Raw genomic sequence first — 12,500 nt, 5'->3', positions numbered from 1 at the left:
ACCAACATGAAAGTAATTAAAGACTTTGGGCAATGTGAGGGTTTATAGTATCCCAAAGTGCTCTGTTTTGTCACGTTCACTCGGTGCTCTCTCTGTCTTGAGCAATGAGGGAAGAATATGATGCCAAATAGATTACCGATGGATGTGAAAGACGCGGGTAGCTTGATTAATCTGTAGAAGGACACTACGCCTGTCTGAGTTTAATCTGATTTCTTGCTTTACAAGGAAAAAAAAGTTGATAAAGTTGTTGAATGCGTGTTTATTCTGCCGTCAAAACATTTAAAGATGATAAAAATGATACGAATAAAACCAGAGGAGTAGAGTAAATGTTTTACAAGAAAACGTAAAATACATTTTTCTTAAGACTCATAAATTTACATTTCTTTAGACTATGATAGGGATGGGAATAACTACTAAAATGTATTTAGCAGTTTTAATTCAGATCAAGTGTGTAGAGAAGACATTCGAAAATCAGAATCAGAAAGAAGTCATTGCTCCTTAACCATAGTAATAGGGAGGGTTTGTGGTAGACTGGATGAGGATAGCCATGGTAGTCGTCAGAAGGCTCAGCATGAGGGTAAGGATCGGCAGACCTCTTTCTATATTGGTGGCTCTGATGAGGGTAGACCGGGTAGTGCCCATAGTGATGGCCATGGGGAGGGTAGACGGGATAGTGTCCAGAGGGGTAGGAAGCCTCAGGCTAATTACCTTTCCTCAAGGGTAGTTATTCTTCTAAAGCGTCTTGAATGTGTCATCTGCCTTCCAAGAATTCCCTCTTTTGTGAATTATGAAAATAAAAAACAAGTACCAAATTTTGAACAACTCTGATATAGAATAGAGAGAGAGAGAGAGAGAGAGAGAAGAGAGAGAGAGAGAGAGAGAGATGAAATTATACCGTACATAATACGAAAGGTAAAATTTTCGTGCTTAAGGCGGAGAAATCTTTTAACTAATTATAGATACAACAGTTAATAAAGCTTACAAAACTGTAAAATTATGAATATAATAGCATTTAATAATTCAATTAAATAACGATTATTGGACGCAAAAGTCTAAACCACACACACCAACATGAAAGTAATTAAAAACTTGGGTAATTTGATGGACTATACTCATTGCATCCTAAAGTGGACGACTAATGGACGTAAAAGCCTTTATAAAGTACACACACAACATGAAAGTGATTAAAGTCTTTGAGCAATTGCAGGTTTATAGTATCCTAAAGTGCTCTGTTTTGTCATGTTCACTCGGTGCTCCCTCTGTCTTGAGCAATGAGGGAAGAATATGATGCCAAATAGATTACCGCTCGATGTGAACGACAAGGGTAGCTTGATTAATCTGTAGAAGGATACGACGCCTGTCTGTATTTAATCTGATTTCCTTGCTGTATGAGGAAAATAGTTAAAGTTGTTGAATGCGTGTTTATTCTGCCGTCAAAACATTTAAAGATGATAAAGATTATATGAAATCAGAGTGGAGTAAATGTTTTACAAGAAAACGTAATATACTCATATGTTTCTTAAGACTCATAGATTTAAATTTCTTTAGATTATGATAGGGATGGGAATAACAATCAAAATGTATTTAGCAATTTCAATTCAGATCATGTGAGTACAGAAGACACTAGAAGATCAGAATCAGAAGGAAGTCATTGCTCCTTAACCATAGTAATAGGGAGGGTAGTGGTAGACTGGATGAGGATAGCCATGGTAGTCGTCAGAAGGCTCAGCATGAGGGTAAGGATCGGCAGACCTCTTTCCATAGTGGTGGCTATGATGAGGGTAGATGGGGTAGTGCCCATAGTGATGGCCATGGGGAGGGTAGACGGGATAGTGTCCAGAGGGGTAGGAAGCCTCAGGCTCTGGTTCAGCAGACCTCTTGTAATGATGGTGCGCTCCATATGGGTGACCGTAGCCATATCCAAGGGAAGGACGATAATAGCCGTAGTCTGGCTCAGCATCTCGCTTCTCTATGTCAACAGCGTAAGTGGAGGCTGCCAGTAGTACATTAAGCAAGCAGTTTGCATAAAGTTTACAATTTGTTAACATTAGGCCAAATATGCCCGTTGTTCAAATTATGCAGCTCAATTTTGCCCGATGTGAATAAGACTGCCTAATCTAAACATATATTATGGTTTAGTGTAGAAATGGCAATTAATCCTGCAGACAACCCACGGGAGGTTACAAGAGAATGCAACATGGTTAATGTAAAGGCAGTTTAAAGAATTCCAATTTATTTGAATAAACACAAACATAATTAATGCAATATCAGTAAAAGAGAAATAAGTCAATAGATCTCAGGGTTCAGTTGAGTCGAATCAGAAATTTTTGCATGATCTGCCCGGGTGACGGCGTGAGTTGCATTTAAATTTTTTTCTTAGGCAGCTGCATCGTCCTGATGTACATTGAGTAGTACATTGACACTTTATATATCCTTGCCCACCAGTGGTTCTTCCTGTTGCTGTTCTAAGCGATAGGCAGATATCAGGATATCAGGAACCTCTTCAGACTTTATCAGGGGCTGTTTGATTGCACTTATAGATCAGCTGCTGTAAATTTTGGTCCAAGAATTACCTCCCGACAACCTACAGTGTATAATTCATCTTGTTCCCAGAGGACGACCACTAACAGATTTTTAAGATCTGTTGGATCATGATCGACATCCGGGACCCTCAGCGTAGCACACTGACCAAAGGATAATGGCTTAAGTGACAGACCCAAAGTTTCGAACAACATTCGAACAACACTCTAGTTACAGTGGTTCGTCATTCAATTCACATTAGGCAAAATACCCTCGCCTAATCTGAAAATCATGCCTAATGTTGACAATAGGCAAGTAATTTGCCTGTTGTTAACATTGGGCAAAACAAATTACCTAATATGGAGATTAGGCAATTTTTCTGCCTAATGTTCACATTAGGCAATTATCCACATTTTGCGTAACATATATATTGATAAAATGATTGGTGTTTCAATGATGCGTTAAGTTTATATATTTGAAAATAGTAAACAAAAAAAGAATAGGATGATTTTCAGTAATAATTCTAAGCTAATTACATTTGCAATGAGTAAATGCTAGAGTAATTTGACAGCTTATTTTCTGGTTACCACCAACAATCCAGTGTAGTGTACAATATATTATAAACAAATCACAATATGTGCAATGTATAATCAACATGACCAAAACAGCAAAGCTATTACAAATTTCGAGATTTTAGATAGATAGATAGAGAGAGAGAGAGAGAGAGAGAGAGAGAGAGCTTGAATTTATTTGACCGTAACTTCTTCTTACATATTCATCCAAAACTATGGAAATCTATTAAGACTAACAAAAAATGGTGAATTGAAGTTTTCCTATTATTTTTCACAGAATCATTAAAGAGGTAGGTTTTTGAAAGACTAAACCACTTAGGTTCTAAGAGATGTACAAACCAGAAACTTCATGGTTCCTCGTTTGTGTTTCCAGAAGCCACTTGGGAGATAGAGTGTACTGAATTGCTTTCGCTTCAGCATTTTATAGGAGACTCTGGGAAAGTGTCCGTGGTCAGTGCATTTGTCATTAGAGACAATAATCGTGTTACGGAAACCGAGAGGGATTATGATTCATAAATATCTTTTACTTGAAATTATGAGCAATCAAAGATTCTGAGAGGCTCACTGCAGGTCCCGTTTTTTGTTATTATTGAAGGTCTCGTACATTGATTATTAATGGTAATTGGTTTCAAGGGAATATTTACGAGTAACTTCTTAAAATGAGCATCTCTCTCGACAAGTACTATCCTTCTTGTGTTCCTGTAATAGCTTCCCTGCGATTCTTAAAGATCTTGATTCCATAAATGCTGGTACTTGATTAAGAAGTTTGCAATTGAAATTTCAGTATAACCGCCAAGTATTATCATTTTCTGCATGACTGTTTCTTAAGAAGCCTATTCTTGTTCTAATGCTTTGAATAACAAACATATGAGGCGATTTCAAGCACATTTCTATTAAAAGTAAAAGAATGGGAAAGGTCAGGAACATTTTATATTTAAATACACCGACGAGGACAATAATATTCAAAACCACTTGAAATTCCAATTTGATCCAAAAACCACACTATCAATACCGATTGTATTTGAGACACTATGTCTAAAACGGACAGGCCCATTTATCTAGGAACGTTAAATCCCCCTATATCAATATTCAATTGATTTCTGTAACATTTTGACATATGAACTTTTTTTCTGTTGTTATCTGTAAACATAAAGGCCTCCAGACCTTTGATTCTCTTAAAAAAAATCTAACAATGCTGACACTTGTGGTCTTTGTAACTGAACTTACGAGGTTATGCCAGAATTGAATGTCCATATTAAGAAGATTTCAGGTCCTTTTTGATATTGAAATTTTAAAAGCTTAACAAAGTTTTCCCTTGTGTGTATGTATGTATATATATATATGTATATATATATATATATATATATATATATATGTATATATATATATATACATATATATATATATATATATATATATATATATATATATATATATACATACACACAAGTGAAAACTTTGTTAAGCTTTTAAAATTTCAATATCAAAAAGAACCTAAAATTTTCTTAATATGGACATTCAATTCTGTCACGAAATCTATATATATATATATATATATATATATATATATATATATATATATATATATATATAATATATATTATATATGTATATATACACAGAAAGAGAGACAGAGAGAGAAATCTTTATGAGAAAAATATCTAAACTTAACGAGAAACGTAAGGTTTCACGTGTGCAAGGTGAGAAAAATTGTTACCTCGTCGCACGAAAATGGGACTAATAGAGTTGCGACGATTACTACGAAATATTAACAGAATTCTAAAAAAAAAAAAAGAATATTCTGTATGTTAATTTAATCTAGTGACGCCTGGTGGCTGGATAACGACGAAACCTTTGTTACCAACCTTAACAAATGGCTTGAAGGGGGACACGAAATCTATTATGAAAGATAATGAGTCATATAACGGGAGGATGACCCACGAAAAAAGAAAAAAAAATTCAATTCACGTCATTATCTATCCAAGGGGTTCTGCGAGGATAAAAATTCGAAAAAGGGAAATGAATTGTATCAATTCTCATTATAACAGCTGAATCGCACCTTCATGAAGAAAACTAATAGAAAGAAGGAAAAGATACAATTTTGAAGTAGCAGATCAGAAGGCAGGAACTCTGAGTTATCAAATACCGTGACGCAGAGAAGTCAGGGAGTATTAAACTTTAGATTACATATGATCATTACGTCAATGAGAATTATTAATTTGAAAGCACAAACAATAACTTGTTCCCGTCCTGTTTACATTGGTTAACTCCCTGGTAATGGTTTACTTAGTGATTAGAGTCCCCAACCCCCTCCCCCCCAAATCTCACTCTCTCTCGTTCAGATAATGTTATAGATTTACCATTATTCATGACTTTCATAATTCACAAGTGAGCAGTACAGTCTCATGTGAATGCTATGGTATTAGCAAGTCACTTTCGATGAAGGTAGATGACTCATCAAAAACACCCTTAGAGGATTACTGCCCTTGAACGCTAACTATTCAGTGGTTTAGGAAGTAATATCATTTGCATATCCTAATCACTGAGTACCTACGTACGCAATTCTTAGATGACCCTAAAATACTACTATAATTTTGCAAACCATTCTAGGGGGAGAGATGTATTTGTAAAAGGAATTAGCAGTGCATATTGTGAAAGGTAAAATTTCCGTGTAAATTGAGAAATCTTTTGACCGCGCGATTTGAAAATTGGAGTATTGAAATAGTAGTGATTTATAACCATGTTTATCAGACTTCTAAGAGAGAGAGAGAGAGAGAGAGGTAATTCTGGGCAATAACTCCACAACGAACTAAGCAAGTTCGTAAAAGAAAATCAAATGAACGCCCCTCCTCTCGCTAAGGAAGGCTTGATGTCAGTTAACCAGTGAAGGACAAATTTAAGCAAAGGGTCGAAAAGGGGCTGATGGGAAAATCTGTGTTGATTCCTGCTGTTTATCTTCGTATCTGTGGGAAATTCACCAGAATGAACAAGCCCCAGTTGTCCGAGGTATTCATCACCTTCTGGTTCGTAGGAGTGGTCTCGGCTTTGTACAACTACCATGCTTTCTTTTTTCTTTTTATTCTTCTTCTTTTTTTCTTTTTAATTAAAACCATATTTTCTAATAGGGTAGATCCAGGTAATAACTGCGTCTAGTATTTCTTTGAAAATTACAGTTTCCTGTAGTAATTGAGTTGCTTATTAAGAAATTAACGTTATTTATTGGGTGTCGACTGTAATTATCCCCCAGGGCGCCTGTACCGAACACAGCGAAATACATTTGACGCCCCAGTACCTATAATGGCTGTCGTATTCGCGGGAGCATTCCTTACAGTCTTACAAATTACTTCTCTCTAATTACATATATATTTTTTCAGTCATTCCTTTGAGTGAAACCTTGTTGGACACTGAAATATGTAATTGGCTTTCCACCAATCTATCTTTTATCATTTACATATAACACAGACTAGATTAAGAAACATTACTAAATGTATAGCTCTTATTTGCTCATAATGAAGATTCTTCGTTTAACATTGGCAAATTATCGTCAAGTGTTCATCAGTAGCCTGGTAATCATACTTAATAACCATTATAATTTCAATACTCCAGTTTTCATATGAAGTGTTCATAAGATTTCTAACGTTAGACATGGAAATTTTACTCCTCACAATATGCGAAGTTGATTTCATATATCCAAATTTCTGTATCCTCAAAAGATAAGTAGAAAAATTTGCATTGTACTTTGGGTCTTTCAGGAACTGCGTACGTAGGCACTTATCCAGTCTGATATGCAAATCTTATTACTTGTTAAACTACTGACTAATTAGCATTCCTCAAGGGTAGTTATTTCTCTAAAGCGTCTTGCATCTGCCGTCCAAGAATTCCTTCTCTTGTGAATTATGAAAATAAAAAATAAGTACCAAATTTTGAACAACTCTGATACGGAATAGAGAGAGAGAGAGAGAGAGAGAGAGGGTGGGGTGGGACGTGAGGTGTGCGTGTGGGGAAGTGTTTGATTACTCAAGTAAACTATTACCAGGTGGTTAACCAGTGTAAAAAGAATGAGAGCAAGGAATTGGTTTTGCTGCCAAATTCATAATTCTGATTGACGTAATGTCCTATGTAATCTTCCGTTGATCACTCCTTGGCTTTGCGTCACCGGCGCTTGCCAGGTTCCGAGTTTCTTGCCTCCAGATTCTTTCGTTTTCCCTTTCTTGTTAAATGTTCTTCTGTAAAGAACAATGTTGTTGTTAAATTGTCGATCAACCATATTAATTTCCCACAGAATTCCTTAAACAGATAATAACTTCAAATTGTTGTTTCCTTGGGCCTTCGTTCCGCAATATCAAATAATATTCCTAATGGTTTTCGTATCTCTCCCCCCGTCTATTTTTTAAAGGGACGTTATGTCTTTCGTTTCACAGACGTATCCTCGGGCTTCGCATCTTTTTTGTTTACATATGCTAGTTTTAGAACAGTAGCATCTATTATATATATATATATATATATATATATATATATATATATATATATATATATATATATATTATGTATATGTGTGTGTGTTTGTATGTGCGCGTGTGTGTGTGGGTATAAAAAAAGAGCGAGAGAGATATTTGCAAAAAAAAAAAAAACAAGAAATTAGCCTGACATAGCAATAGTTAAGTGAAAATTCTTATTATCACGTCTTATGAAAACGGAAGTATTGAAACTGCACCAGTTACTAGGCAACATAAACAGAATTAAAACAATCATTATATCAGAATATATCAATTAATTTCACCTAGTGGTTGGACGGAGATGTAACCAGTCTTACCAACCATAATTTAATTAATGACTTGAACATTTTTGAGGTTTGCTGATTCTGGAACTTTTACCACATAAGTGAAGATAATTAGGTAGTTCCCTGAGCAGTACGATTTGTCATGCTCACGCCGTATTCCCGCTGTCTTAAACAATGGAGGAGGAATATGACGTCGAATTGACAACTGCTCAAGAAAAACGATGTGGTTACCATAACTCATAAAGGACCCGATACTTGACCGAGCTTCATCTGGTTTTCTGCCTCTGTAAGGGAGAAGGTTGATAGAGCTTTCGAGTGTATTCATTTATCCTAGAGTAAACACTATCAGTGTGAAAAAGCACTATTTGCATTAAAAGAACTTGATTTGAAGCAAAAAATGCCTAATAAATAGTGACCAAGAAAAAGATAAATGATTTTAAAATGCTTAGATTTATATCTCCTTGTATATGATGAGGGATGAAAATAAAAATCGAATGTGCTTTTCAGTCTCAATTCAATTCGTTTTTATGTACATAAGACACTCTTGAATCAGCAACAATGGAAAATCCACATTTATGCTCCAGGGAAATCAACGGTGATGGTTAAACAATGGTGATGTTTCTCCTTAACCGTAGTGATAGGAAGGGTAGTGGTAGACTGGTCGAGGATAGCCATAGTAACCATAGGAAGGGTCAGCATAAGGGTGAGGATCGGCAGACCTCTTTCCGTAGTGGTGACCATAAGGATGGTAGACAGGGTAGTGTCTATAGTAGTAGGAAGCTTCAGCCTCTGGCTCTGGATCAGCAGACCTCTTGTGATGGCGGTGCACGTAACCGTAGCCTACTGGGTAGTGGCTACGATACCCATAGGGGTAGCCATATCCATGGCCATAATAAGGACGATAATAGCCATAGCTCGGCTCCGCCTCTCGCTTCTCAACCTCAGTAGCGCAAGCGGCAGCCGCTAAGAGCACAATTACCTGGAAATTTAAATAGAATATTTGGTGAATATAGGGAAGAGTTGCCGTTATAAGTCTCATTAAAAAGTTTCAGGATAGTTGTGTTTCTGCTATCCTAACTCAATTTATGATACTTGTTTTGATTATTTTTTGATAAAATGGTCAACAACACAAGTAGAGGTACATTCTGAGTTGCGACTTTTATTTATTTATTAATTAATGATTGTCTTTGAAATTGGTAGGGTAATTACGGGAGCAGTTTAATATTATAAGGTAATTTCTAAAATCCCTTAATAGTGTAAAGTATATAATAGATATAATCGCAGCAAGTACAGAAAAGAATTGAAAATTATAGTCTGCAATCAAAATGCTAAAAACAACAATGGTAATATAAAAAGTTTAAACAGAGAGAGAGAGAGAGAGAGAGAGAGAGAGAGAGAGAGAGAGAGAGAGAGTGTGTGTCATTTGTTTGTGTTTATACATACAGTGGTATACTGTATATATGTACATACATATTTCAACCTTTTATCAAATAATAATTGAAATTTTAAAGAATGAAAACATTATGTGATTGCATTGGAATATGTGATGTTTTTAACAGAATTTAAGGTTCGAAACTTTTTAACCTTTATGTAAGACAAATATAATTAAGTTGCAAGAGATGTACAAACCAGAAACTTCATTGTTGCTAGCTGGTGTTCACCGTGGCCAACTGGGCGGTAGAGTGTGTCGAATTCCAGCCGCCTCGGCATTTTATAGACGGCTCCGGGAAAGTGGTCGCGGTCGGTGCATTTGTCATTGGAGACCACATGTCACGAAACCAAAAGAATTAAGATTTATTTATTAATAAATATCTTTTAGTTAGAACTGGGTAATCAAAGCTTCCGATAGGCTCACCGCGCCCACAATATGATGGCGATGATGGCCTTCAAGGTTTGTTTATGTTGTTAATTGTTGTTGAATCTAGAATTATTTCTTAAAAATCACTCACAGATGTTCCATGAATGGGACTTATATCGCTTGGAATATTCTCACTCGTATTCACTTTGTGATCATAGACATTATATACTGTTAGCATATGAGGAACATTCACATATTGTCCATATATATATGTCGAAGTAGAGCTCCAGTGAATATCCCGGAAAAAAGATACTGGCTAAACCTCATTTGTTACGAAAATCAAGGATACTGTAATAGGCAAATTTCCAAAACATGACCTCATTGTGTTTTACCCTACTATAAAATTGTTAAGGAAATTACATTTTATTTCACCTGCGTTTTTTAATGACTGGAAATCCCATATGAAAATAAATGGACTTTATATTCGTCTTCTCCGTTCTTGGAAAACAGATAAAAAACTAGGGAGTCAGTCATGTTAAACAAAATGCTTGACTTTTTCAATTCCTTGCCTGGAAAGTCATTTGTGAAGATTCTCATTCCAAATTTGCTTTTGATCTTAATGTCTGTAGTTTTCAAGTACTACTCAAAAGCAGTTTTCTGAAATATGGATTTAATTAATGGGGTAATTTAATAATTTTCTCTTTCACTTTCCTCTATTTCTTATTCCTCCATCAATATATGTACCTACCTACCTACCTACCTACCTATATATATATATATATATATATATATATATATATATATATATATATATATATATATATATATATATATATATGAATTTTAATCACATCAGAGTGATTCATATACATGCATTAAGCTACAAATGCCGTTGAAATCCAATTCGCTCTACCTCGGAATTAATATATTTTCATATATGTTAACCGAAAGAGAATTGTTTAGTTTATAATAATTTCGTCCTCTCGTGGATTCGAACCAGCGGACAGAGGAGAAATCAGGATTTCAGTTACATTACCGACTCGGTAATGTATATATATATATATATATATATATATATATATGAAACACCACATCAATAATGGGTGCATTGGAGATATTATACGTGAAATAGACAGTTTCAGACGTCTTGTAATGCTTAATCTTTCTGCATAATGAAAAATACTGATAAGGTAACCAATGCAGAACCAGTGGCCTCCAGGTACTTTGTTTTTCGTTGACAAAATCTGACACTACCGAAATTGCTAGTCGTTTTATCTGAGGTTACAAGGCTGCTGCAAAAGTGGCCCACCCATTTTCAAAACACTTTTTTACCTTTTGACAGTGAGCTTGCTAATAAAGACACAGGTGGCTGATGCGCCAATTATCAAACGTTTAAGCAGAAATAGAAAGGTTTCTGAACCTACTGACATGTCTGTGAAACAAATGCCACAACGACCACTAAAGGAGAAAAATGAACACGAACGCTATTATTAAATTAATGATTTATATAACGGAAAGATGGAAAAAGCAATTTCCCGTCATTACCTCTCCAAAATGTTTCAGATGGAATGCCTATAGAAAAAGATAAATGGAATGGGTTGATCCACAAAGAAATTCGTAACAACTGAATTGTTTTTCAGGAAAGGAATTTTTATAAGAAAAAAAAGAGAGAGAGAAAAAAAAAGAAAATTGAAACTCCATTCTGAAGAAAGTCGGGATTTATCTATACTGGAACGCAAAACCAAGGAATAATCAACTGTAGATTACGTATGCTCATTATGTCAGTGAGAAAGACAAAACTTAAAGCAAAAGCAATGATTGCCCTCGTCCTGTTTACACTGGTTAACCACTTGATAATGTTTTACTAAAGTGGTTAGAGGCTGGCTCTCTCTCTCTCTCTCTCTCTCTCTCTCTCTCTCTCTCTCTCTCTCTCTCTCTCTCTCTCATATTAGTGTTATTATAGATTTTTTCTTACTTATCACTTTCATAACAGATAAAGTACAGTGTGTTTGAATTCTTGGGTAGCAACAAGCTTCTTATAATGAAGGTCGACTACTCATCAAAAACACCGTTAGAGGAATAATAGCCCTGAAGGAAGGCTAATTATTCAGTGGTTTAAGAAGTAATATTATTTGCATATCTTAATCACCGAGTACCATCGTAGGCAATTCCTAAGAGCCTAATATACACTATTGATTTTTATAGCTATTGTATGATGAGAGAGAGCCTTACGAAAAGAAATTAGCACGACATGCTGTTAAAGGTACAATTTCCATGCGCAGAGTGAAGAGGCTTTTGAAAACGTGTCATGAAAACGGGATATACACTATTGAGATTATACCGGTTTACATGCAAGATTATCAGACTGGTAACAAAGTTAATCGTTTCAGAATTTATTCTCTTAATTAAAGAACGCATTGTGGTTGTAAAAAGCCGAGACCACTCCTACGAACCTGAAGGCGATTAAAGACTTGGACAATTTGAGGTTTGCTGATTCGGGCGACTTTTCCACAGAAATGGAGGTAATCATAGAGTGTCTTAAATATCTGGATTTGTCATTCTCATGACGTGTTCCAAGTAGTTTAAAACATGAAGGAGTAATGTAACAGAAACGATTTCTGTCAGATTCCATTTGGTCTTCCTTTTACACGAGAGAAAAGGTTGATAGAGATGTTGATGGTACATTTATTTACTCGTGTCTAAACTATTCAGTTATCAAGTTTAGGAAAACATTATAATCAATGCTCACTGAGATAACTTGTTTGATTCACATGTAAATAAGGTATTGGATTTTTTTTTTAATATTCGTATTATTTATTGATCCAGCAAC

General features: G+C 35.3%; 2 protein-coding genes across 2 annotated transcripts in view; both read right to left on the bottom strand.

The window, feature by feature from the left end:
* The window catches only part of LOC135218118 (uncharacterized), a 4,849-nt gene extending 4,195 nt beyond the window's left edge, over nucleotides 1-654 (bottom strand). Inside the window, exon 1 of the mRNA XM_064254263.1 lies at nucleotides 504-654. Within this exon, the coding sequence (XP_064110333.1) occupies nucleotides 504-654 (151 nt within the window). The remainder of the gene's footprint in view (nucleotides 1-503) is intronic.
* A 7,713-nt stretch (nucleotides 655-8,367) lies between these two features.
* On the bottom strand, nucleotides 8,368-9,942 carry LOC135217922 (shematrin-like protein 1). Its single transcript, XM_064254012.1, has 2 exons — nucleotides 9,502-9,942; nucleotides 8,368-8,851 (listed from the first exon to the last, which is right to left on the bottom strand). Exons 1-2 carry the CDS (start codon nucleotides 9,580-9,582, stop codon nucleotides 8,498-8,500), a joined length of 435 nt encoding a protein of 144 aa, XP_064110082.1. The 5' UTR covers nucleotides 9,583-9,942; the 3' UTR covers nucleotides 8,368-8,497.
* Between the last annotated feature and the right edge of the window lie 2,558 nt (nucleotides 9,943-12,500).

This window comes from Macrobrachium nipponense, chromosome 9 (genome assembly GCF_015104395.2).
Source record: "Macrobrachium nipponense isolate FS-2020 chromosome 9, ASM1510439v2, whole genome shotgun sequence".
Classification (NCBI taxonomy): domain Eukaryota; kingdom Metazoa; phylum Arthropoda; class Malacostraca; order Decapoda; family Palaemonidae; genus Macrobrachium; species Macrobrachium nipponense.
Note: the sequence above shows the minus strand (reverse complement) of the source record. Positions and strands in the feature narration are given on the sequence as shown.

Coding starts and splice junctions, on each gene's coding strand:
- LOC135217922 (XM_064254012.1), bottom strand. CDS start 9,582: ATGCCGAGGCGGCTGGAATTCGACACACTCTACCGCCCAGTTGGCCAC. Junction 8,852..9,501: donor TAGCAACAATGAAGTTTCTG/GTTTGTACATCT, acceptor TTAAATTTCCAG/GTAATTGTGCTCTTAGCGGC.